The sequence below is a fragment of the Carassius carassius genome, chromosome 29 (genome assembly GCF_963082965.1).
Source record: "Carassius carassius chromosome 29, fCarCar2.1, whole genome shotgun sequence".
Classification (NCBI taxonomy): domain Eukaryota; kingdom Metazoa; phylum Chordata; class Actinopteri; order Cypriniformes; family Cyprinidae; genus Carassius; species Carassius carassius.
This window is the reverse complement of record NC_081783.1, coordinates 15,706,547-15,733,231: the sequence shown is the minus strand read 5'-3', so window position 1 is coordinate 15,733,231 and position 26,685 is coordinate 15,706,547. Positions and strand designations below refer to the sequence as shown.

At 37.8% G+C, this 26,685-nt stretch overlaps 2 protein-coding genes across 3 annotated transcripts; both read right to left on the bottom strand.

Moving 5' to 3' along the window:
• Positions 1–1,266: 1,266 nt before the first annotated feature.
• On the bottom strand, positions 1,267–22,944 carry LOC132109728 (histone-lysine N-methyltransferase, H3 lysine-36 specific-like). Of its 2 annotated transcripts, none has more exons than XM_059516036.1 (24): positions 22,283–22,944; positions 20,675–21,543; positions 19,104–19,245; positions 18,021–18,193; positions 16,089–17,907; positions 15,876–15,988; positions 15,109–15,319; positions 14,933–15,024; positions 14,786–14,842; positions 13,145–13,193; positions 12,872–13,014; positions 12,569–12,703; positions 11,081–11,204; positions 10,677–10,877; positions 10,379–10,558; positions 10,075–10,231; positions 9,776–9,981; positions 9,255–9,367; positions 8,791–9,060; positions 4,931–5,047; positions 4,695–4,836; positions 4,512–4,618; positions 4,233–4,434; positions 1,267–3,539 (listed from the first exon to the last, which is right to left on the bottom strand). In XM_059516036.1, exons 2-24 carry the CDS (start codon positions 21,524–21,526, stop codon positions 2,869–2,871), a joined length of 6,276 nt encoding a protein of 2,091 aa, XP_059372019.1. In that variant the 5' UTR covers positions 21,527–21,543; positions 22,283–22,944; the 3' UTR covers positions 1,267–2,868. The 2 variants fall into 2 exon arrangements, with proteins under 2 accessions (XP_059372019.1, XP_059372020.1); XM_059516037.1 differs by having other exon boundaries at positions 12,872–13,011.
• Positions 22,945–24,313: 1,369 nt separating this feature from the next.
• Positions 24,314–26,448, bottom strand: LOC132109727 (UPF0461 protein C5orf24 homolog). The gene is made up of 2 exons (XM_059516035.1): positions 26,211–26,448; positions 24,314–25,731 (listed from the first exon to the last, which is right to left on the bottom strand). Exons 1-2 carry the CDS (start codon positions 26,250–26,252, stop codon positions 25,123–25,125), a joined length of 651 nt encoding a protein of 216 aa, XP_059372018.1. The 5' UTR covers positions 26,253–26,448; the 3' UTR covers positions 24,314–25,122.
• Positions 26,449–26,685: the final 237 nt, after the last annotated feature.

The window sequence follows — 26,685 nt, the reverse complement described above, 5'->3', positions numbered from 1 at the left end:
GAGTTCTGTCGTCCACCACCGACCAAGCCACCTCTCTCTGACACCACTTCACCAGCAGACGTCCCTGAAGCCTTGAATCTGTTCTTCTGGAGCGATGCACGCGTTTGACGCTCTGCTGCCACCTGCGGCCTGGAAGGTGAATTTATTTACCTCAAGAAGAGCAACAAAGCACAAAAACTTTTGATATGCAAGTACAAATGACACATGGACCAGTTTTAATGTTCTTAGCTGGTTTAAAGTGTCTATTAAACCAGCAAACTAGAAGAGTTCTAGTTCAAAACAAACTATAATGAACAAAATCTGAGGAAATATGCTTGTACTCGCGGACTTCAGATATATAAACATATGTTAACCTGGACCACAAATCCAGTCATAAGGAGATTTTAGTTCTTCTGAAAGCTGAATAAATAAGCTTTTCATTGGTCCAAGTCCTTAGCAATGCATATTACTAATAAAAATCAAGTTTTTATATATTTATGGTAGGATATATACAAATTATCTTCATAGAACATGATCTCTACTTAATATCCTAATGATTTTTGGCATGAAAGAAAAACTTTGACCCATACAAATGTATTGTTAGTTTTGTGTTCCAGGGGTTTTTCATAGGATCCACAGCAAAAAATATTTTAACGTATAACAGCTTTTTACAACGATAAGTTTTATTTATGGTATGTAAAATGTACGCTGGTTTTTAAAAACATTAAGGTAAAAACTAGGAAAATGTCTAATAAAGATAGCATGTGTACACATATGTAACGCTCTATTGACTTTGTAATTTTTGATCTAAACATTGTCAGCAATTATTGTTGTGTAATTGAAATTTCATCCTTTATTAACTATATCTAGTTTGATCCACCTTCATAAGGACTGTTGATAAAAAACAGAAAAAACTGTGGTCTATTGTAAAATTTTACTTATATTTATTATGCACAAGGTACAGTACAAAATCATGGGTCTCTAACATGGCAGCAAACTTTTTGCCCAAATGTCCTCGGGAAACCCTCATCAGCATTTCGTCCTGTTCATGGTGTCAAGGGCCCATAGTGCTGAAACACAGCAGCAGATTTAACAAACATACAAGAAACAAGGAACGAGTGAAAAAGATTATACAATGACCATAAATACAAAGTGACAAAAAGTATGAAGAAACACAGAGCTAAGCAAAGTACAAAGGTTGATGATGGTGCTGAAGAAAAAAAAGCATCTGCGTGATTAGGTTACAAAGTTACAGAACCAGAAATAATAAGCGTAAGGCCTAAAAGGTTTTCAAAAAGTTCTACGAATATGAACATCACGTCATTACATGAGGCAGTTTTTCAATCAGGAATTGTACCTGGTGCACAATGATGTTTCAAACAAAAGGTGCTTTCATAATTTTTGAGAATCAAGTGATGGGAATTTTCATATATGTTGCAAAATTAAACCAAAATATGACTACTGGAAAAAAAATAGGCTCCAGTATGATGATATCTGTAATTAAAATAAAAATCATTTAGGGCATTTATTTGTCTACATATGCATTTTTAAGGGCTTGTCTGCATCCCTTAAATATGACTGATTGAATCTTAATAGAGGATGACAAAGCAGCCAACAATGAGCTGCCATAGGTTTCAACAGGCAGATCAACACAGGATGCTGAATGAACAGCTTGGAATCATGAATATAAAAGACGCTTTGAATTTCTCCTAATCTCTGAAAGAGTGCAAAACATTCAGAGGCACCTTTTAAAGTTAACCTGCTCATAGACGCATACAAAAACAAATAGCAGGAAAACATAACCTGCAGATTTGTAACAAAACGTAGGGTGGGGGGGATTTCTCTGACATTCTGAATGGTTACTGCAATGAGGCATCTGGAGATTTTTGAACAGTATTTTGAAATGGTGGTTGACTTTAAGTAACTAGAGAAAGTACAAATAGGCCTTTGTAACATCCATCTTATCTATGAAGTACAAACTCATCTTTCCTAAAAGCTTTCGAGACTCAAAGGCCACAAGCATGGAGAATGAAAGGTGATACAATCACTTCCTCTAGACTTTACAAAAACCTAAAACTACTAAGTTTCTTTAATTTCTCTGACAATGTCTGAAGTAAAAATGACAAACACAAATGCGACAAAAAAAGTGCATTACTGAAATGAAGCAGGATGATGCTGGGAATATAAATCTTCCTTGTCCTTTTTGATAGTAGTACTTTTTTTTTTTATTCACAAATCAGCTAAAAAAGTACTAGGATGCCTATTATTCGTTCTCATGTAGCCACTCTGTGACACTAAGACAGACCTGAAGAAATCATTTCAAGTACAGTGACCCGTGGAGCCATTTTTGGCCTAAGGATGTAGCTATTTCATTGTTATCACCTGGTGAAGGGACTAAACATTAGTTATCTGCTGCTTTGTGTTCTCTTTTCTCTGTCAATGAAGCGTAATCAAAATCTATGCAGATTCCGTTAATAAGACACAACCGTATGGTTCGTGGTGCCCCATTTCAATCCTCCGTGAGGTCATCTTTGTGTAGATCAGAGAATGTAAACAAGTCAAGGAGGAAAAAGTAAAACAAAAAAAACACAAAAGAGCACCAGACACTAATTAAATTCCAGCAAAAGGACTGAAAAAAAAAAAAAAATCACAGTCCCACAGCACCAGGTCCAACCCTCTTTATGAACGTTTCCAAGAGGACTTGGGTTGAGAAGGCAAGCTGATTCCGACAACAACTTAAGAATGGTGCACATGTCCATCATTCTCAAAAGTTCAGCTGGGCACCAACCGGAAAACAGCAGTTGGCTTTCCCTACAGGTCACCTGCTGTGCCCATCAGAAACAGAGTTTGTGTGCGAGAGATGGATGTCTAGCAAAAATTCAGGGGAGCTCACTTTTCTCCTTCGACAAACTCATCCCACGATGATTCCTGGTCGTCCCCTTCCACTTCCCCCAAGTCCTCAGTGTCTTCGAAGTCATCATTCACATATTCATCTCCCCAGTCTTCCTCTTCCTTTTCTTCATCCTCGTCTTCGAATCCCATTCCTCCGTAGTCCATTTCTTCATCATCATCATCATCCACGACCTCAAGGCCTTCATCTTCCCCTTCATCCCCGATCACCCCTTCCATCACCTCGCCTTCATCGCTCATATCTTCCTCCTTGATGTCCTTAGAAGGAGAAGAGGACGGCAAAACCACATTGTCCACTACTTCATCTGCATAAGGGTCTCTTTGGGCTTGGAACGCAGGTGTGTTGGGGGCGGGGATGAAGAGCGGAGCAGCAGGTGGTAGGGCAGGCAGAGGTATTCGGCCTGACACTGACATATTTGGCGGAGGGGGTAGGATAGGTGTACCGGGCACGTACTCTCGAATTTCTCCCGGTTCCAGAGGATCGGGGCCACATGGGTCATGATCGCTGCAGGATAGCTTGCCGTCCAGTTTGGATATGAACAGCATTCCCTCACGGTGCTGTTTGCAGTAGGAGTTGGGACACATCTCGCAGTAGGATGCCGCCTCCCGTCTACACACATTACACTGATGCCATGGACACTCCCAGCGGCCTGGAAAATGCATATAAGGTAGATTCAATCATGAATTTAGCTTGAATAAAACCCTAAGCTGACCGAATAGCCAATAGTAGGAGAGTTTTTCAACTATTTAACATTACTAAAACAAGAAAACTCTATTAAAATGCTGAAAAGAAACAAACAGAACAATATTGATAATACTAAAAAATGTTTCATGTGTACCAAATCAGCATATTAGAATGATTTCCGAAAGATCATGTGACACTGAAGACTGGTGTAACGGATGTTGAAAATTAAACTTTGCCAACACAGGAATAGATAAAACTTTATATTAAAAAGAAAAACAAGAATATTTAAAACAGTTAAAATTGTAACTATGTTTCACAATATTACGGTTATATTATTTTTATTATATTCTGGACAAATAATTGTATTTGTCAAACTCAAGTAAGCATAAGAGATTTTTTTAACATTCCTTAACACAATTTTCTTTCAACATTAAAAAGTTCTCCTAAACTTTTAAACATTAGTGTAAACTAAAGGCTTTCATCTTTGTTGTTGTTTTTTTAGAGGACACCCCAACCTTCCTATTTTAATACAAAATACATAAAAACAAAAGAAAAATAACATCATAAAATTCAATACAAGGCAAAATACTGTGACACATATGATACCAATGAAACATGTCAAAACAAAATAGTTGCTCTTTGAAAATGAGTCACTCACCTGCAGGTCTCTTAGACAGATTCAGACAGTCGGCGTGATAGACCTTGGGGCAGCCAGGCTTCTTACAAGACACAATCTGCCCGCCATCACCACAGAAGAAACATTCATCCTCTCGCTCCTTGGTGACCTCCAACTGGCTCTTCCGCTTCACCGCAACCTTCTTCTTCATTTTCCGCATCTTGTCATCAGATGAGGGTTGATTCTGAAGAGAAAGTTGTGTCACATCGAGTACACCAACTTTAACCATGAATATACCTTTAAAACAACGCTATGCCATACCTTTGGTCTGACACCAAGGAATCCGCTGCAGTTGGGCGCTCCACATTTACACACCGTCTTCCCATTACCAAGACACTCCAAGTTATAGTTGAAAGTGAGTTCAACACCTGAAAACAGCCAACAAAACCTATTAAACAAGCATTCATCCCTTTCTATTACCATATTATCTAGATTCAAACTCACCTGTAGGAATGTCCTCCAATGCAAACAGCCCGACTCTGGTGTCTCCATTCACCGTCCACTTCTGCGTCTCACAGTTCGGCTGGCAGCTGTGGTTCATAAAACGTGACTGGTTTCCCTTCGGCCCGGCGTCTATGATCCGATCCTGCACATACACAGAAAACAGAGCCCAGTGTCAAGATAAGTGGAGAACATGTTATCAGGATAATCTGGATTGAGAATTGCCTCAAGTGACTGACCTTATCCAGTGTGAGCATGTAGAAGTTGCAGATGTTGTTCTCCTGTGCATGTTTGATCCTGGCTCGACACTCCTCTTCGTCAATGACCTCTCCAACATACTCATTCACAAAAGCTCCCTATGGTGGAGTAATGTAATGTGATTAAAGAGTAAGAGAGACATAAGTCTTATATGTGTGTGGTCAGAGCTGGGTAGTAACAGGATTACTAAAATTAAATACTTATTCAATTACATTTTTAAATTGTCGTAATCAGACTACAGTTACTTTCTTATGGATTACATGATAACATTATTTACATCATACAAATCATTTATTCTGAATTTATTGATTTTCCCTAATTCCTTTTTCATCTTTAAAATTTTCCTTTCTAAAATAACCTACTGCTTATATAAACTCAGAAAGTCCTCCAGTTTTGTGGAAATACACACAAAAATAATTTATTTTTATTTGAATTGGCACTCATTCGGTTATTTTACCATGTATTACTTTGGAAGGTGCACAAATTCACCAACTTTTCATCTGATACCCTTTCACCTAATATATTTTTGTTTAAAGAATTTAAAGTTTATTTAAATATTTTAATAATGAAGTATCACACTTGCATGTTCATTGGCTATGGTCACAACCAGAGGTGTCAAGTAACGAAGTACAAATACTTCGTTACATTACTTAAGTAGAAATTTGGGGTATCTATACTTTACTTGAGTAATTATTTTTTAGCCGACTTTTTACTTCTACTCCTTACATTTTCACGCAAGTATCTGTACTTTCTACTCCTTACATTTTAAAAATAGCTTCGTTACTGCTATTTCATTTCGGCTTGTTTTCATTCCGGCTTGTCATCATTCAAAAAAAAAAAAAAAACTATCCAGACAAATCGCGCCATTCGGATGGAGTGAATTTGATTGTGATTGGATGAGAAGTATAAACCGATACCATTCCGAGACCCTATTGGTTTGTACGCGATCCATCGCACCTGCACATGACACAAATCACGTCACACTCCAGCCAGGACATAGCCAGTTTTGGGTTCGTTTATAAAAAAATATATTTCTTAAAAGTAAGGTTGGATATGGAACCGGTATGCACCTAACTGAATAAGAGGAAGCAGATTTCGATGCCTTTTAAATGCCTGGGCGATCGATTGAAATGTTTGTCCTGGTTCTCCGAAATGTACACAAGAAGCACGGGCATCGCTAGGCTTTTTTAGCGGGGCTGTAGCATTTAGCTCCATAAACTGTATACAAATTTGTGATCGCCTCAGAGTCAGTCCCCTTAAGTTTCATATGAAACCGGCGTCAGACCGGTCTCCTCTCCGTCTTTCAGCGCGCTCTTCAATCCGCAGACCGCGGCGGAGCAGCGCGAGCGGAAACAAACACAGAGGACACAAGGTATGTGTTTATCGAAAGATTGTTAGAATATCCGTATCTGTGCAGTTCTTTGTCATAAATACAGTTTACAAAAGGTCACGAGGGAGCAGTCGGTTTCTCATCTTCTGTAAAGTTTTCGCTGCGTTCACCGCTCATCACTAAACAGCTTTTTCCTCCAGCAAAAATCTAGCCCTTAACACATATGAACGAACACTTACACTTATTTAAATATACTTAATTTAATCGTACGTACTTTATACATACACCAGCTACTGTGCAAAAGTCTTGGGCTCGTTAGTATTTTCACTAAAGAATGGTGTTCGGCCAGTTATTTATATACTTTGCTGTTTCAGTATAAAATATCAGTTTACATTTCCAAACATTCATTTCGCCGTTGTCAGACTGCTTGTGCATTCAAAATCGCACTAGATTATTAATAAAATTAATGGCAAACTGATATTTCCTACTGACACACTACAGCAAAATATATAAATAACTGGCTTAAAACCCTTTTTTGGGGTGAAAATACTAATGTGCCTTAGACTTTTGCACAGTACTCTACTTTACAAACGACTGTTGCTACTTTATAAAGAATGAGCATACAGTCGTTCACAGAATGGATTAAAGACAGTGACAGACAGCACTCATCTTAACTAAATATCAGAGTGAGTGACAGAGATACAGTCGAAACATTATGTGTGGTTTTTGTATTAAGTAATGACCCAGATTATGAAATACATTTATTAGCCTTAGATTAAGCACAACTTGGGAAATAAGAGCATCCAAAGTGAAAGCTATGTATTTATTTTAAATATTTGTAATGTTCTTTAATGTTATCCATAGTTTTTTTGTGGGTCTTTTTTTAAAAGTATCGGTTCAGGCACCGTTTAGGCGCCGGTACCGTTTTAAAAGTATCGAAATGGCACTGGATTATTTCTCACTGGCTCATTTACCAAGTGGGTGCTTTCTCTTCGTCCTCCACAAATTAAGCTACTGTAGGTAGTTCGGTAGCGAGACGTTTTAATAAATTATCGTTTGCGATTGAAGACGCGATTGACAATGTGATAAGTAGGCTATACCAACTTTGTAACTCGTTACCCCCCCCCCCCCCCCCCCACACACACTGGACATAGCAAATACAGGAAGCTATCAATCAAGAAGGTATCAGGATTATGAGTTATTTTTAATTTTTAGTTTTTGATTAATCACTTGGATTAATCATTCATTTTGACAGCACTATAATCTTTATTGTATATAGACAACCATACAAGGCTAATTGTTTTTTAGCCTCCACCAATGTTCTTGTCCATTGCCCTCACAGATTCCTGCAGCTAAACTTGGATGTACACTTACATTCCATTAAAGGTTATTGATGACATGCCTCTGAACTTTTTGCACCATAACAATACTTATAGGCAACTATAGGGTGACCATATGAGCCATTTTCCCAGGACACGTCCTTACCAGGATTTTTATATTGCCTAAAATATCCAGATTTTGGCTGTTTGTGCTTTGCAGATCGATCATTGTATGGCATTCATAAGAGCTATAGAGAGCAGAGCAGACGGCTCCTTATGCATTAAAACCACTCTCTTGGTACTTTGGTGTCATACAATGATTGGTGCGCAGCGACGCTTCAAGTTGAATGAACGAACAAACACCTAACATGTACGTGTATTTTCATTACTCTGATCGTTCTCTGTAGATCTCACCTTATCACACGCCACGATTGGTTGATTATGTAACATACCTGCATGTTATTGGTCAAACTACTTTGGATGTTTTAGGCAATATAGAAATTCTGGCAAGGACGCCTACTGGGAAAATGGCTCATATGGTCACCCTAGGCAACTAGTCATCATATCTCTAGTTCTTTAATGTATTTGCATTGTACTAAAGTACGTTCATTTTCAATGGGCATATATGCAGCTGAAACAGGTAGCCTAGTGCATCCCAAATTTTTCAACATGAACATTTTAATATAACATTATAGTCATTATGGCCTATGGCTTTTAGAATAATGTTTTTTTTGAGGAGGTGGGGTAGTGTACAATAGGCCCCTGTGGCGCGGCCTAAGCTTTTGTTCTTAATGGCATTTTTTCCCCTTACATTACTTTTACTTTTATACTTTAAGTAGTTTTTTAAACCAGTACTTTTACACTTTTACTTGAGTAAAAAGCTTGAGTTGATACTTCAACTTCTACAAAAGTCTTTTTAAACCCTAGTATCTATACTTCTACTCAAGTAATGAATGTCAATACTTTTGACACCACTGGTCACAACATGCAGGTAAACATAAAATATTTAATTTTTTCATTAAGTGTTTTATTTTGATAAACTTTCCTGTTTAAATCAATGTGAGAAAACAAAATAGGTCAAAAATAATCTTAAAGTATTTGGAATCAGTAACAGACTAAAATTTGTAAGTAATCTACCCAGCTAAGTGTGTATTATATCTCTCAAATAAATCAGCAAGTAAATACAGCCCACCTTCTTGATGTCAGACACACCGCGTAAACCCCAACCACGCGACAGCGTCCTGAAGATCTCCACCTCGGTGTACTGGCGTTTGGTGAAGCTTTGGTTCTGACAGCGAACCGATGCTGGACACACTTGAGGATGACACTCGTACATTAGCATGCGGTTGATGCACTCCGAGTCAATGCCACACGGGTTCTCGTCTTCGGCTTTGCAGTTGCAGCGTGGGATCTCAGACAAATCTGCCGTGATGATCTGCACTTTTCCTATCGGTCTGTTCACCTGCGTGAAAATCGATCAGTGTTCAAAAGAGATCAGTGTCCCTCTGAGAAGCCAGCATTAGGCCAATTTTAAGAATGGGAGATAAACATGATGCTGAAGTCTTGAAGGATAACCCTTCACCTTTAAAATTAACCCAAATTAAATTCAACCCAAAATTAGTCACATTGTCCTAACAAAGCATTTGACATTATTACCTTAATGTGTTTGTATGGCGGAGGTTTCTTGTCATTCTTCCGGTCTTCTTGAAGCTGTCTCATCTCCTTCTCTGCCTGCAGTTCCCTAAATCTTTCGGCTGCTTCGTTTAAAGCTAAGAAAAATACCAATTTGCTCTCAATATTGAAAGAATCCGCATTGTAAACTCTAATCAATACAACCGGCAGGCTTTAAGTGCATACATTTCCACAGTGACTTAAACTTTTATATGTAAAACAAACATTTGTTTTCATACTGTCATAATCGGTCATAATATAGTGCCATAGATACAGCAGATTATTCAGACTTCCACCATCTTACAAAAGCCCATGTCAAGTCGGTCCAAACAGCTTCAAAATGTCTATATATATTGTTATATAATATGTCAAAGTATTATATTATTTATTTGTCCAAAATCTTATTCCACAGTTATATTTTAGATAGCAAATATGTTATGATATTAATCCTATTTCCTAATTGTGTTAACAAACTATTTTAGATAACTGCTGGAGTGTAAAGTTACCTTTTTTATAGACAGCATCTGCACCCTTTCCCATTTTCTCTTTATTGTTGGCATCCCCTTCCATGTAGGGAAAACAGCGAGCCTGATATGTCCACACGTAGTCTTTGGAGCCGAAGAAGTGCACAGGAAACTCTCCCACCTCATGCCGCATGCGGTAGATGTTCTCAGGAACATTTTTCGGTTGAGTCACTTCAGCAGGCCACCACCTGGAACAAAAGGTCAGAAATGCATCAGAGAACATCATCAATACTACACTGTAGTTTTCAGGGGAAATGGTAGTGGTGAAACAACACACAAACCTGTAGCGGCCCACTTTGACCCACAGAATGTCCTTGTAGTGGGGTTTCTTTGCGGCTCGACAGTCGTTACAGAACCAGCTTCCCTGGGGCATGTCAATGTTCAGACACTCACGGTGAAAGGCAGCAGGGCAAGATTCACAGCAGAGCAGACTTCCTCCTATAGGAAAAGACGGAAAACAAATGTAATTGCAATAAACAGCCGTTGTAAAATGTTTGCTCTGTCCTCACTATAACACACTCTTTTCCAGCTTGGATAGTAATAGCCTTAGCAAGCACAACTAATAATTCTAACTGGACTGCATACCTTCAGAACACACAAAACACCAGCTAACATTGATGTGTTCATGGTTTTTGCACCCTTTGCGTGGAGTGAAGTGGTTGGGGCACAGGAAACTGTTATTGGCCAGTGGGACGCTGCCGGCAGCCATACAGTAATCACTGGCGTGGTAGGCCACAGGGCAGCGGACGCAGCGGGTCAAGCGACCTGTGAGATAGACAAGTTCTGATCAATGACACAAAACCATGTTTTCCTTATACGTAGAAACAACAGATTAGAATTTTTTTTATAATCTTTGCAAACGCAATATCTGAAATAATGTCACCTTTGGAGATACCAGGGTTGGCAGGGTTGGTGATGAAGCAAGCCAGACAGACGTGGAGGGAGCAGCGGAAGCCGCGGTTCTGAGCGACGGTGGGGGAATATTTCAGTATGCATGCCATGTGATAAAACTTCCCACACACAGGGATCATACACCTCCTGACCTCCTTGTCAGGCTTCTTACACACAAAACATGTGTGCACACCTACAGGAAGGAAGAACAGGAAACACACACAAAGAAATGAAGGTGTTCGTTTTTATACATTGAACTGCAACTGGATTTTTGAATGCATCACAATATCATAGGACAGAAACTAATATTTTCGATAATTGTTAGCAATCCATCCTAACGGTTTCAAAATGGCTTAATAGCTTGGCTGATATATTGGTTATGGAGTGGTTACTCACCCGTCTTACACTCTTGGCAGATAAACCGGCCTTTAGGGGTCTCGGTGAGGCCGATGCACTGCAGATGGAAGGCACCACAGCACTGTCCCTCACAGAGGAGCAGTTCACCTGTTTTCTCACAGACCTACAAGACATAATCCAAAAACAGTTTTACAACTGATTTTTAGGACAAACACTACCATTCAAAAGTTGGGGGTTGGTAAGATTGTAAATGCTTTCGGAAGACATCTCTTTTAAAGCTCACAAGGCTGAATTCATTTGATCAAATAAGTAAAGGTTATAATTTGAAATATTATTTATTAAAATAACTCTTTACTAATTCAATATATTTTAAAATGTAATTTCTTTTGGTGATGAATGAAATGATGAAATGAAAATTTTTGGCCAAAGCGGAAACCGAACAAAATGAAACTCTGGGCCAAAGGCTGAATACTGAACTCATTTTTTGGCGTTTTTCCCCCATGTATTTGGCCAGTTGTTTACACCATTGCATATATTCAATTCTCAAAATGTGCTTTTTACTGTTTTGTCTTGCTTTTCAAAAGAAAAAAATTAATTGCAAAACAACAATTAAAAAATATTTAACACTGACCATTTTTTAACACACAAGCAGACATTATTATACTAAAAAAGCACAATTTAATGTAAAATTAGTAAGCTTGTAAAATAAAATTGAGTCCCCCTTCTTGAATCAGGAATTAATTTTTTACTGTACAAATAAATGCAGCCTTTCTGAGCAGTAGAGACTTCTTTTAAAACATTAGAAAATATTACAGATCCCAATTTGAACACTATGTGTGAATTTTATAATAAATGTTTTACTAGAAGAGTTATTATTAGTAATATTTATTTTAGAGTAATTATTATTTATTGTTATTATTACTTTGTTCTTTTTTACTGTCTTTTTTATTTTATTTTACAGAACAAGAGTAAAATTACAATACTAACATTTATGAATGTTGATGGACTTCTTGCTGTTTTCTCAGCTTTATATTTTGGCGGAACCCCGCAGGAAGACCTCAGTGCTTCTTTTTGTTGACAACAGCAAATTTCTAAATGATTCTCATTATCAATTTGGGAAGATGTTTGTCACACATTTCACACTGTCACATGCTGCTCTGTCAGAATACATGCAATTTGTGCGTGTATTAGAAAACTTAATTGTTTAAGGGAATTTTGTGATTTTAATCACCATACAGCAACCAGCAAAAACCACCCCTTCCTCATCTCATCGAAGACATGCAATACAGTACTACACAGTCTATCGCTGTGTTTTTCTCGGACCGTTTTAAATGGTTCCACACTGCGGAAACATTCAGTGCATCCCTAAAATAAAGCTAACTTATTCATGAAGGTGAAATTACATTGTCTATATATATTATATATATATATATATATATATATATATATATATATATATATATATATATATATATATATATATATATATATATATACACACACACACACACACACAAATATTTTTACCTGGCAAACATTCTCCTTCAACGATGCACCTCCACCTTTCTCCCCTGATTTTCTATTGGTTGAGAGTCCTGATAAGTCACCTGATAAAGAATCTCTGCTTGAAAAAGCACTATCATTCAGTCCTGCACCAAAAACCTGAAAAAAAAAAAAAAGTTATATAAATCTATAAAGAGAGATATCTCACCGTGATGAATCAAAGAATCAAAACAAGGAAGAAGCTAGATCATAAGGTTTGAAACACGAGGATAAGTGATGACATCATAATTTCAGACTGATGAAAAATGTGCAGCTAATAATAATAACCTCAGAGAGCAGCGAGTCCTCGCCATTTGCCTGAGGCTTTGACGGGCTGCACTGATCTTCTTCGAGCTGGATCTGGCAGACACTGGGTGAGTCCGGCTGGATTGGGGACGATGTTCTTATTTCATCCTCACTTTGTGGTGCTGCTAAGGATGACAGAAATAAATATCACTGTACATTTTTGGAAAATATAATGGTGGATCAAATACAATATTCTCAAAAAACAAAAACAAATACATGATTGTAATGACTGCAGTCACACATGAGAAAACAAACCTGATGCAGCACAAGGGCTTGACGGTCTAGGTCCAGGCTCTTCCTGTTTCTGTTCAAAACAAAGAAATATAAAATATTTATATATCTCAGTAGTGTTGCTAGTTCTTTATTGTCACCATAAGTTACAAAAGTTGATAAAGTTATTAATTAATAGTTAATTCTTATGTGCAAAGAGAACTGATAGACATTTATGTTTTTGTAAACATTTTATGAACACTCGCTATTAATGCAATTAATGTTTTATAAAGTTAAGTTATTCGCTTTATTTTTTAATTTCTGAGACCTTGTCATACTTCTATTAAAAAATTAACAACAACTTTACTATGGATATAAATACTGTACATGAATTAGGTATGGTTAAAAAGTTGGTAACAAGGGATAATAAAACGTAATAAAACATGACAATGAATGAAGAACTAACTATTTGTGCATAACATATTAGTGTATACCGGTAATTATTTATGATTTAACACCATGTCAGCAGCAGCGGTTATATTCATGGAAAAAGGAAACATGTCAATTTCACAATTCAGTCATATAAACTGAACAAAATTATAAACGCAACCCTTTTGTTTTTGCCCCCATGTTTCATGAGCTGAACTCAAATATCTAAGACTTTTTCTATGTATACAAAAGGCCTATTTCTCTCAAATATTGTTCACTAATATGTCTAAATCAGTGTTAGTGAGCACTTCTCCTTTGCCAAGATATTCCATTCACCTCACAGGTGTGGCATATCAAGATGCTGATTAGACAGATTTATTTATTTATTTATTATATTAGATTTATTGTGGCCAGCTTAAGGCACACCTGTGCAATAATCATGCAGTCTAATCAGCATCTTTATACACCACACCTGTGAGGTGGATGGATTATCTTGGCAAAGGAGAAGTGCTCACTAACACCGATTTAGACAGATTAGAGAACAATATTTGAGAGAAATAGGCCTTTTGTTTTTTGCCAGCATAGAAAAGTGAAAAAGTGAAAGTGATAGTGATGTGACATTCAGCCAAGTATGGTGACCCATACTCAGAATTTGTGCTCTGCATTTAACCCATCCAAAGTGTACACACACAGAGCAGTGAACACACACACACACACACACTGTGAACACACACCCGGAGCAGTGGGCAGTCATTTATGCTGCGGCGCCCGGGGAGCAGCTGGGGGTTCAGTGGTATTAAGTAAGTCGTGGTATTGAAGGTGGAGAGAGAACTGTACATGCACTCCCCCACCCACAATTCCTGCCGGCCCGAGACTCAAACTCACAACCCTTCGATTGCCCTCTAACCATTAGGCCACAACTTCCCCTTAAAAAGTCTAAAAGTCTTAGATCTTTGAGTTCAGCTCATGAAAAATGGGGGCAAAAACAAAAGTGTTGCATTTATAATTTTGTTCAGTGTTTATATATCATGTCAAAACCATATTAATGTATTAACATTATACAGTAATTATAACTGTATATTATAAACTATAGTGTATTATAAACAATGAATTAACTATAAACTAGTTTGCAAATTATTTTAAAGTTACTGTAAACTTATTATACTTACACTTATTATTTGTGTTACCAATTTATTAAAATTACTATAAACATTACTAAAAAACTAATTGCATATAAAGTACACCCCATAACATTACCTGCAAATCCTTGAGATCTGATTCATCTGGGCTGGTATTTTGTTGTTGTTTACTCTCCTGATTTAACAGAAGTAAATAAAAATAAGCAAATACAGAAGACCCCAACACATTTAATTTTTTTTTTTAGAAATCATATAGACCACTAACCTCTTTCTTTGGGACCTTTACAGATTCCCCCTCAATGATGCAGTCTAGAATTTTATGCACAGTCTTACGTGGTCTCTTTCTATCTGAGGATGCTGCAACAAGCAATATAAAATATGCTTATACCTACAGCTGACATTTACAAGTAAAATAAAGTGCCTTAAACTATACATTCTTACCAGATTTCTTCTCACATGACTCTCTGTTTAGCGATGGACCTCCACAGGATGGCGATAATGGTGTTGGAGGTAATACGAGACCATCTGCTGGTTCGATCCGCTCCTCTGTTGTGGCCTGCTCAGAGGGTTTTTCAGGTGAAGAGCTTAAAGCTTCAGGTGCGATCTGCTCAGGTGCCAGCTGCTCAGCATTAGTGTTGGCTATCAAAGATTCCTTCAGGAAAGGTATGAAATAAAATTATTCACATATAGAAATACAGTTGGTGCACGTTACGAATACCTCACTCAAAACTGAATTATGATATCATTTTGGTACCTTTTTGTATGAAAAAACTGCACCCATCAATTATAGCCTATGCTCTCAAATCTCATTTGTGTATATTCAAACTTGACACCTCGTGTTGCATGTTGTGTCATTGACACCAAACATCATTGGCTCTTGCATCATGAATTTAAATCTCTTGAATGCACGCATGAACAAGACTACAAAAGAAACTACAATTTATATATGTTTTTGTAATTTTGCAGGCCGGATAATTCTAGTATCCACTTTTGTTGTATGGAGAAGAGCAAAATATTATAGCATCCAAAATTCTGCTTTTGTGTCGTGGAAGAAAGTAAAATATGTCTTAAATTACATGAAGATGAGTGACAGAATGACAGAATGTTCATTTTTCGATGAATTACTGAAAATAAATTTGAATTGCTTCTGTGGTTTGAAGTTCATTGGATCAACAGAAACAATGTAAAGAGTTAAAGAAACAGCTTACTGTTTTACAGGACTCTGGAGTTTTCTTTACTTTTTTCTTTGTGGAAAATATCGGTTCATATTCTTCACTGCATTCAATCAGCCTCTTGCTTGGTTTTCTGAGCCTTTTGTTTTCTGACAACAGAATCATTAAAAATGCATTGAATTTGGCATACAACATTGAACTTTTAACATTAAATCTAACTATTGATATTTAATGTAATATCTCAGTTACCTGAAGCATCTTTTTTATCAGGGACGTCAGAATGAGACGTTTCTTCAAGACTGTCTTTGAAAACTCCATTTAGCTCCGTGGACTCCTTCACTACATCTTGATTTAAACCAACCAGATTGCTCTTTGGCTTGGTGCTTTTCCCAATTCCAGACTCAAATGTCTGCCATCGCTTTTTAGGAGCAACCTTGGAGATGGTGCCTTTGCCACAAACATCAGGAACAGCATCACAGTGAGAGTTGGAAAGTTCCCCTAACAGAGGAAAACTCTTTTCAAGTGCATCCAAACCTGCTGATGAGTTCTGCTTTTTCAGTGGAGAAACTAAATGGTCCCCACCATCATGTTTATGCGTCTCCTTTTTCACCGATGATTTTGGCTTAGCCTTCCTCTGTTTTGAGCTGTTTGGCGTTGAGGTCTTTCCCTGCCGACTGTTCTGATCCGCAATCGCCTCATTTGTTGTTTCTTCTCCAGATGGGATAAGAGAAGGTTCTTCCCTGATGAGAGTGGATGAAGATGTGGGAGGAAGGGTTAAAGGTTTCCCTTCCTTCTCCCGGCTGTCGTGCAGATCCTTCAGGAGCATTAGGAAAGTGCTGAATTTGTAGTTCGAATCCGCATGGAGTGAAGTTTCTCCTGAGCTGCGTTCCTCTTTGACAAGAGACCTGAAAGAAAGCTCCTTTATATCCTGGAAAGCGTCCATGGGAGAGATGGAGGGAGACGGGAAGGACGAAGATGAAGTGTCTGAGATCATGCTCTCGTTTTTGATTTTAACGGAATTGTGGGAGGATTCAGTCACATCTGACTTGAAACCTTTATGTCGAGGTCCATTCTGAACATCCTTTTTCTCATTTTGGATTCTTGTAAACTTAAGAGTCGGGTTTGGCGGTGTGTGAGAGATATAGACATCTGTGGACTCTTTGCTGTCGTCTGTTTTTACCTGCCATTGTTGTTTTGACAACTCAGAATGGGCGGTGGGGGATGAACACTTGTAAAACTCTGATTGTTCATCGCCAACACATGGGGAGCAAGATTTTGGCTCCTGACTTAAATCTTTCTCCTTGGTTTCTTCACTGGCGGCAAGTGCTCTTGAGATTAAGCCAGTACTGGCAGGAAAATAAAAAGAGTGCATGGCAAAAGACCCATCTGAGGACCCTGTGGAACTGCTTTCCTTCTGTCTGGAGTTCGTAGCCCTAAGTGTTTTTTCTTTGGGTGTTGACTTCTTTAGCTTACTGTTGATTGTGCATTTTGAACCAGCCTCTGTCTTCTTCACTAGCTTATCCACGTTGGCTTTTTTTATCTTTTTACTTGGCTGTACTTTCTTATGTTTAGTGCTCAGTTCTTTCACCGCCTCTTCCTGTGGCAATTGCTGTGAACGTTTGGGACACAGGATCCTCGGGACAGAGTCAATATCTGAATACAGACTATCTAGGGGGTCTGGCTTGTGCCGATCGGCGGCTGTGGAAGGTTTGTAGCTGCCTGATGAAGTGATTGATAATGGTTTTGATGATAAAGAGTTTTCAGTTAGTTTCACAAGAGATTTTACAGTTGAGCTGTTCTTCTTATTTGCCTTCTTTTTGCTTCCAGTGGCAGGTTTTCCTTTGTTCTTAACGGATGCATCTAGACCATTGGACAAAAGTGAGCTTGATAATGTGAACTGTGTAGAAGATGTCGGGCAAGCAGGACTTTTTGGTGCCTTGTCTTCTGTAATAGGCATGTGCACATCCCGAATTAAAGTCAATGGAGGTTCGCTATTTAACCGTTTGGTCAGTGCTGCCTCTGCCTCCAAGACACTAGCTTTCCATGATGGCATTAGACGTTTGGGAACCTGTAGAATAAAAAAAAATTCATAAACTTTCTATCAAAAGCATTAAATGTCATTTGATCATAAGCACTAATTTTTCAAACTATGAGAACAAAACAGTTGCAAGTTAGCTTTACCGTGTATTTGTAATCTTTGTCCTTCTGTCTTCCTCTTCGTCTAAGTACAGGCAGTTTTTCAAACTGATGGCCTCCTTCAAAAGGAAAAGTGGCTTTTGCCGGGACCCAAGCTTGGTCTACGATCTCCCCAAACATCCTGACAAAATAGAGACGACATGGCCGACGACTGGGATCTGCAAGAAAATGTTATAATATTTAATTATTTAAAGGGAAACTCCACCCCAAAATGAAATTTAATCACTTACCCCCAATTCGTTCCAAACCTGTAAAAGCTTCGTTCATCTTTGGAAAACACTTTTAAAGATATTCTGGATGAAAACCAGGAGGCTTGTGACTGTCCCATAGACTGCCAAGTAAGTTACACTGTCAAGGTCCAGAAAAGTATGAAAAACGTTGACAAAATAGTCCATCTGGTTCAACCTTAACGTTATGAAGCGACGAGAATACTGTTTGTAAGTAAGTGCCTACACTCTTCTGTGTCAGCCACACCACAAGGATGTGCTGTTTTCTTTCAAATTAAAGCATAAATACACATAGAAACAGTGTATCTTTTTGGCGGGCTGACACAGAAGAGCATAGGCAGTTTGAGTGATGTGAAGAGACACAGAGGAGACTGTTGACAAAGGAATTGTTGAATAAATTTGTTATTTTTGTTTTCTTTACTTACAAGCAGTATTCTCGTCGCTGCATAATGTTACGGTTGAACCACTGATGGCAGATGGACTATTCTGAAGATGCTTTTCATACTTTTATGGACCTTGACAGTGTAACTTACTTGGCAGTCTATGGGACAGTCATAAGCCTTCCGGTTTTCCTCCAAAATATCTTAAATTGTGTTTTGAAGATGAACAAAGCTTTTACGGGTTTGGAACAACATGGGGGTAAGTGATTAATGAAAAAAGATTTCATTTTGGGGTGGAGTATCCATGTAAGCCTATAAGACATAGAACAAAACAAAACATTGATAACTAACTATATTCTGTCAATAGCATGTCCCGTTACAGAAGTGTTACATCACCCATGTGAAATTAGGAATCCACTATGAACAGTCATACAAAAGGTGATTAAAACAAAAAAGATCACCTTTCATTTTGGTGTGAACTTCAAGCTGTGGGTCAGTGGTTACATGACAGGGCCACCAGGGTCTGCGGTTGAATTTGGCCCACACAACATCTTCAACAGAGTACTTTATACCTGGGAGCTGCTTCTTCTTTGGGCTGTTGGACTTTGGGTTAAAATAAAAAGTTGTTAGTTTAATCAATTCATTAATCATCAATAAAATGAGTCGAGACAGCTTGAGTTGTTTGTTTAGGCTACTCTTTTATCAATACAGATACTTTCACCTTGCAAAGAACCATTAGTGGGTGACAACCTAACTGAAACCCACCATACTACAGCCTTTGTCTTACTGTGACAAAGATCGTGGTCAGATAAGTTTCACAAAAGAAGTATGAACCAACAAGGACTTAGCCTACACCTCCTACTCAACAATTCAGTGCAACTGTGCGTTTCAAGAGGTGTTCATCTTGAGGAATGGTAATACAAATGACTTCCATCTATGACAACATGTAATTTAAAAACATCTGGGCAATACCAGATATAAAACTCCAAATACTGGTTAAGGCCAAGTTGTTATGGCAAAGCAATGTTTTGATAGTGCCAGTGTTTATACTTTTCTGCCAAATCAACTTATAAATAAATTGGGTTTCTGCATATTAAGATGAGAAAAAAAGCACTTTTATCTAAGGAAACATGGAATTATGTTGATATAAATATTGTGCTACTTATTAGCACATAAGCCAAAAATTATGCATAGTTTGGCTGCACTGTTCATTAAATTAAAAAGTACACAAACATTTCATGTTGACATTATCTGCATCAGCCAATTACTTTGGTCAACTGACAGAAGTGATTCCTCTTGGTTGTTTGATTAAAAAAAGAAATACCTTTGTTATACTACACATTTGGTTTTCAAATATTTCTTAATTTGTGCAAAATAAATGTGTACTTAAAAATGTAAATAATTGAATTATTATGCACTGTAATTATACAATGGGGTCCAAAAATCTGACACTGCTAATGAAAATGCTTATATTTATCATATAAGCATTTCCATCACTTATATAGCTTTCATTACTTACTGCATACCATTTTCCAATACAAAACAACTTTAATTTGCTTTAAGCAGAGAAGCACTCGAGATGGTCCACATATTTGAGTAAAACCTAAACATTGTGTTGTACAGCATGGTTTGAAACCGTGTGCCTTAGTGGAAACAAAACCATATTAGGTCAGACGATCAAGGTCACAATTTTAGTTTCCAGATTAGTGACTTAGAAATGGTTCAGAATATTCAGAAAAATTAATAACATTTCTTTAAATTTAATTCATTTTATTTTAAGGTCTAAATAACAGATTTTCAATGTGGTTTTGAACTTTTGGACCCCACTGTGTGTGTGTGTGTGTGTGTGTGATCATGAATATATATGCAGTGTATATGTATGTACATATACACTGTATATAAATAATAATGGATCTTGCTTCCTGCATTCTTAGGTGGAAACTCTTAAACAATATAACTCGTACACCTGTTAGGGAAAAAACACAATCAAGACAACAAAATAAGAAATCTGATGAACATAAAAACATCTTACAGGATTTGAATGGGAGTCACTGGGTGAATCTGGTCTTTTAGAGAGACCAGAGTTGAATATTGAAGCACTGTTCTCAGTGCTTGGTAGATCACAGTCACTGTCTGAATAATCATCCATACTGTCTAAATCCTGCATCATGACCTCGACAGGCCAATGTGAGGGACTACCAGGAGGGTTAGACTTCGCTGTATTTTTAGAAACAAGGTTACAACTTCCATGTTTGTTTGTACTTAGGTCCAGCCTGTGGCTGCTAGGAGGCTTTGTAATTGCCAGATTTATTTTCTGGCATTTCTTTGACGTGTCTTTAAACGGTGCCACAGCATTACCCCTATCATGCTCCTCCTCATCATTATCCTTGCTGTCCCCACTATCAAACAGGGTCGACTCGAAATGCAAAATTCCATTTGGGATGGATGGAAAATGTTCCAAGCTATCAGAGCTTACTGGTGAGAAACCATTTTTGTCCACATCCTGAATAGTAGTCCTGTCAGTGTTTCCTTGCAAATTGGATGTGTGATAAAGGCTTATTCCGAACTCTCCTCGACCGATGGGATTGTGTGTGAGCAATTTACTTCGTCCGTGAAAGTCCTTGTCCTGCAAACTCATGTCGGCATGGTTCACCATAGTGGTCAGATCCTGAAGTCTCCTCAGCGGACTGTAGTTGGATTCTCTCTGATTGTACACAAACGGTGATGCCGAGAGTTTGTAGCCAGAGTTTAAGAAATGCATGGCAGACCCCTGGTCCCCCTGTCGCTTTGTGCTCTGGTGTCCACAGGAGTTGAGTTGAGTCTCCTGTGGATCACCACGACACCCCGAGCCATCCCTGCAAGCCACTTTGTAGGACCGATTCATGTTGTCATGGCTCCATCCTGCGACAAAATACACGGAAATGCTTTAAATGCTTGACCTAAAGAATAATAACACTTAAAGGGTGTGTTGCAACTGGCCACAAAACACTTAATAAATTGTGCATTAAACTGAACATTGCAATCTAATTCAAAACAATTATGCAGGAGACAAGATGATTCTACATTAACATTTTGACAGCAAAAACACCAATGCTGAAAAACACCAGCATGCACATGCGATAGTAATGCTGAAAATGCTGATTAAACTGCTAGCTGATTTCTAACTGGTGCGAGCTTGAAGACCATCTTTGACAAGCTAACCAGATGCGAGCTTAAGGTGGTCATAATGTTGTTTGGAGCACGAAAACTGGTCGACCAGCTAATGACCATCTTAAACCGGCTAGAAACCAGCTATCATGTTCCAAAACATTGCTAGCATCATAAACCGGATTTTGTAACAAGGTGGCTACTCGGGTTTCAGTCACAAGCTCTTAGGCCGTCTTGTCAAGAATCCATCAAGACAAAGATTTCAAGAGAGCTTGAAAAACTCAGCATGAATCGCTGTCAAAGAGACCTCGATATGCCCCTACTGGACTGTTTAAAGATGACCTCTGCCGCGATTTCAATGTGAAAACGCTAGTAAAGTATGTTACATTTTCATCATGTGCATCAACAGTTCCATACACTCGTACAGCAGTAAAGTCAGATGAAAAACGCACTAAATAAAAAAGGTACATGAGGGAAATCCCCGGTTTCTTACCATTTACGACTCGTTCACGACAAAACCACCGGAAAGCCCTTCAAATTCGAGCATGTAGCGTTACTTTTTGTCAATTTGTGAAAGCGGATCTGCAAAATCCCAGCAGCATTTGCAACAGTAGGCCCGGCCTCGGCACTCATTTCTCTCTCCAACATCAAAAATGGAGATTATTAAATAAACGAGAATGAAACTGAGCGCCTGTCATCTTCCCCCGAAGCACCACGTCAATGCATCGAAAGCACGTTTTTCAACGGCCACGATTTCTATTAAAATACATGATTGTTTGCCCCGCTTGCCGAGTGTGCCCCTGGTTGTATGTGTGTGTTAAAACAAGCCCTGACTGACTTCGTGTGTGTGTGTGTGTGTGTGTGTGTGTGCTGGTGAGAGCGACCAATCGGCACAGCACACCCAACCCCCAGTCAGTATACTATACATTCACATCCACTTAACCCGACTCACTATTTCCCAGGTACATCTCTCACTTGCGCTAAATGCATGTGGACAATGTGCAAGCAAACGCAAGTTTAACTTTGTCCCAAATGCGTCCTGTATACAGTCACAGTCGACCCCGTGCGTGTTGGGCGCACGGGACGACACAACAGTGAGCCCTTGCTTTTTAACCCTCACGCCATTTGTTTCCTTGTCCTAACAAAGGCGTAACTTCCTCCATTTTAGAGAGACCGCTCGTGCTTTGTAAGGTAGCCGTCCACAATAAATCATATGAGCAGAAAACACAATTTATTGGTCTCGATTAACAAGACACATGGTCCTATGCTTCATTTTCTAAGTTTTCTTTGCGCATTTTGTGGGTGGTTGAAAATTAGGCCATGCCACGCATAAGTGTAATATGTCAGACAGTTATGGCAAGCGGGTTTAACATGCATTCCTTACTAGTCACTAACTGTGGTGCCTTTTGTTACTACTAATATTCATAGACATTAGGCTGTAATCCAATTGTTAACATTTTTATTCTTACTAGTATGATTTTTTAATTTCTATAAATGAACCATGTTGACATGTATGCCTAACAAGTAAAAAAGCAAGTAAACCGTTTTGATAGAGACCAGTGTCTCAGAAATAGGTACTAGTAGCCTTTCTAATAATTGGGAAAAAATTTAACTAATTTCTGTAACAATGGAATAGTTATTTGTCACTATTCGGATAGTATCAGAAAAATAAATGCTAATATCCGATAAATAAGTATTTACATAAAAAATAGAATTAAAACATTTAAATAAAACAAATTAACCAAATTAAATAAGATATTAATCATTATCGGAATAGTTAATAGTCATTTTGAAAATAACTAATGTGTACTATCAACAGATACAGATTGCAGTTAGATTAAATGTTAAATTAGCTTGCCACAGCCATGCGTCAACATCCATTGTGTCATGAGATAAAATGTAACTCCTCTATCAGCCTATTTTAAGATTGCCCGTGAGAAATAAATATAGAAGTGGCATTTCTTTTCCAATAAAAGTTATTCTAATCTGTCAACTTTTCCTTTTTGAGAATTTGGTCATATTATAGCTTATCCGCTTGCAGTGTTTATATAGAAACATATTTAACAAAGACAGTATAATGAGACTAATGAATTGCCCGCTGTTTCTGGATAAATCTTAGTTGTTCTGAACAATTCTTTTTGGAAAAGAATGTAACAATTGTAAGTAAAATATTTATATGTGCAGTAGAGTTCTTTAGGTTTCATTTTACATAATTACGCTCATAACGTTATTTTAATGCTGTGTCTTACAATATGTGTTGTATTACAATATGTGCATATTTACAACATGTAAATATTGTATTTCCTATTTAGCCCATCCAAATTTAATTATTTGTAATATTTTTTGTACATATTTTTGCTACATACATTCTTTTGTTTACACAGTTACAGTCATATATAATTACTTCATAATAGAGACAATTTCACACTTAATAGATCAGTGAAAAAAATACATAATTTGTAAAGAAAAAAAAATGCCTTTTAGAAGTTTTCCCGCACAAATTATTTTTTTGGAGTGATAACTGTTTATTTATTTTTTTATCAGATCAGGTGTATTCAATTACACAAAACCAAGACTTGTTTTAGTCCAGTGGTGAAAAAAATAAGTAACAGAATTTTAGAGTGGATCATTGATCAGCAAAACAGTTTTAGGTTGAACAGAACACAATGGCTGATATAAACTCACAGTTATATTTACAAGAGCATTATGTCATTGCTGAAATCTGACTTGACGTTTTATCAAAAATCCACACCATCCTCTGTCTGAAAAGGGAACCTGACATTTCATGAATACAGCAACAACAAAAAAGATCAACATGTCATTGGACATTACAGAGCACTTTCACATACACATCAGGGGAACAGAGAGGTTATTACTAGTGATCAGATATTTCAAGTCAAATGCAATGTTCTAAAATCTAGAGTGAAACTATGTGATGAAGACTTCCTAGCAGTAACATTACATCGAAATTATAAAAAAAAGATCAAGTTAAATGTAAAACAACAAAATTGCAGTTCTCTCTACATCTCACTTCAGCAAAGTCCAAGGGACTGAAAAGGTTAATATGTGTTCAATACTTTAAATTTATTTCACAATACTACCGTCATGCACATCATAGGTTAACATATGTCATTGCGAGAAAGGTAATGCTAATGATCTTTGGAAAAAGATACACAAAAAGATAACACTGGCACATACACATGAGTTGTAGTATCAAAATCCAATATTTTTTTTCTTTCTTGCAAGAGTTTGACATCTTAAACACAATTTACTGTGACTTTGGACATGCACCCACATCCCGAGTCCCCCTTGCAATAAATAAAAAAACTGTTTTCACTCTGTAGTAGTGTCTTTCTCTTTCACAGTGGCTTCGCACAAGGCCCTCTTCTGCATCATGGTAAAAGGGAACGGTGCACCATTGCAGGCGCCATAGTCCAGTTTGTTAAGCCTTGCCAGAGTTTTGATGCTGCCTGGAGGCCTACCTGGGCTCACCTTGTAGCCTGCAGCTTTGGTGGTGCCCAATGGCCGTCCTGGGCTGGTTTTAAAGCCTGCTGCTCTGGTGGTGCCAGGCGGTCGCCCTGTACTTGTCCTGTAGCCTGCGGACTTAGTAGTACCCGAGGGCCTGCCTCGTCGTCCAGACTTTCCAAGGCCTTTCTTTTTCTTGGAGCCCTCTGGAGCATCTGCAGCTCTCATTCGAACTGTTTGGGAGTGATATTCATTCTGGGATTCCTGCATCTGGCAGGACATGGGCTTGATCATGCTCTGTGGCAAGGGGGGCAAGTTTGGGAGTGGCAGTTGTAGTGCAGGAGGTGGGGCGGTGGTGTAAAATTTATTGGACTGTGAACTGCACAACTCAAAGTGACTGGATGGGTGTTGTCCATCATCCCCAATGCTACCCAGACCATAGTCGTTGCTGTTGCTGGCTACTTGGTGCATCATTTTCTGTTCAAATAAAATATATTTGAAAACATTTTATATATTTCAAGATAAAGTGGTTAATGAAAAGTATATTGTGAAATAACAACTGAATAAAAGGCTTTACAATACTTTTCCAACATCTTACATCGACCGCGTGATTGATTGACGACGTCAATCAAAAAGAAAATAACAGGCCTGTGCAGTTAACCACTGAAAGTTAATGCAGAAGAAGGAGTGGCTATATAAACTATGGAAATATTCATACTTTAAGTAGATCGCATCACTTTACAGTTAGATAAACACAATGTCTGGTCATAAAATGTACAGCGACCGCGGAATATCGCTTATGCAAGTCCATCGCTGTCCTGTCATTCTGTATCTTTTTTCCTGCTCTATTTGGTCGTTAATATAGATTATTTTTGTAATTACTGCAAATAAAATTAAATTTAGTATAAAACAGATGTAATTTTGCGTTAAATAAAGCAATAAAGAAAGTATTTTACCTCATCTGGAACGCGGATCACGGAATGTAATGGGTTAAACATGAAACAGATCTATCTTCCATTCTTGAAAGCAAAAGCGTAATGTTATTTACGCAGGAATATGGACATCCTTGAACCGCAAAATGCTTTCTTCCTAAACGATCGTGCTAATTCTGGATTATGGGATGGATATTTTCCTCCTGAACCGCTGAGGTTTAAAGCTGAAAGGCAGCCATTTTCACCAGAAAAAAAAATCATAAAATAGTAAGAATAGCTTATACGCATGCGTCAGCACTGGTGGGAATTTATACTATTCTTTAGCAAATACCAGAAGGCCCTGGTGTCAGCTCACGCGCCCCTTTTGTCCTCGATATTTATTCATTTATATATATTCGTTGAGGACATTTGAAAATGTCTACATGGCACTGTGTCCATACAGAACAGGGATTTTTAAATTAATATTATTTATCTTAATTTAAGTCATATTTACAAAGAG

Bases quoted from the DNA above. Each gene is read 5' to 3' on its own strand.
- LOC132109728 (XM_059516036.1), bottom strand. From the start codon at position 21,526: ATGAATCGGTCCTACAAAGTGGCTTGCAGGGATGGCTCGGGGTGTCGT. The intron at 10,232-10,378 runs GTATGCAGTCCA...CTTTTCCTATAG, and splicing joins GTGTTTTGTGTGTTCTGAAG to GAGGAAGTCTGCTCTGCTGT. The intron at 4,435-4,511 runs GTATGGCATAGC...CTTTCTCTTCAG, and splicing joins TCCTTGGTGTCAGACCAAAG to AATCAACCCTCATCTGATGA.
- LOC132109727 (XM_059516035.1), bottom strand. From the start codon at position 26,252: ATGTTTAACCCATTACATTCCGTGATCCGCGTTCCAGATGAG. The intron at 25,732-26,210 runs GTAAAATACTTT...TTATTTGAACAG, and splicing joins TGATCCGCGTTCCAGATGAG to AAAATGATGCACCAAGTAGC.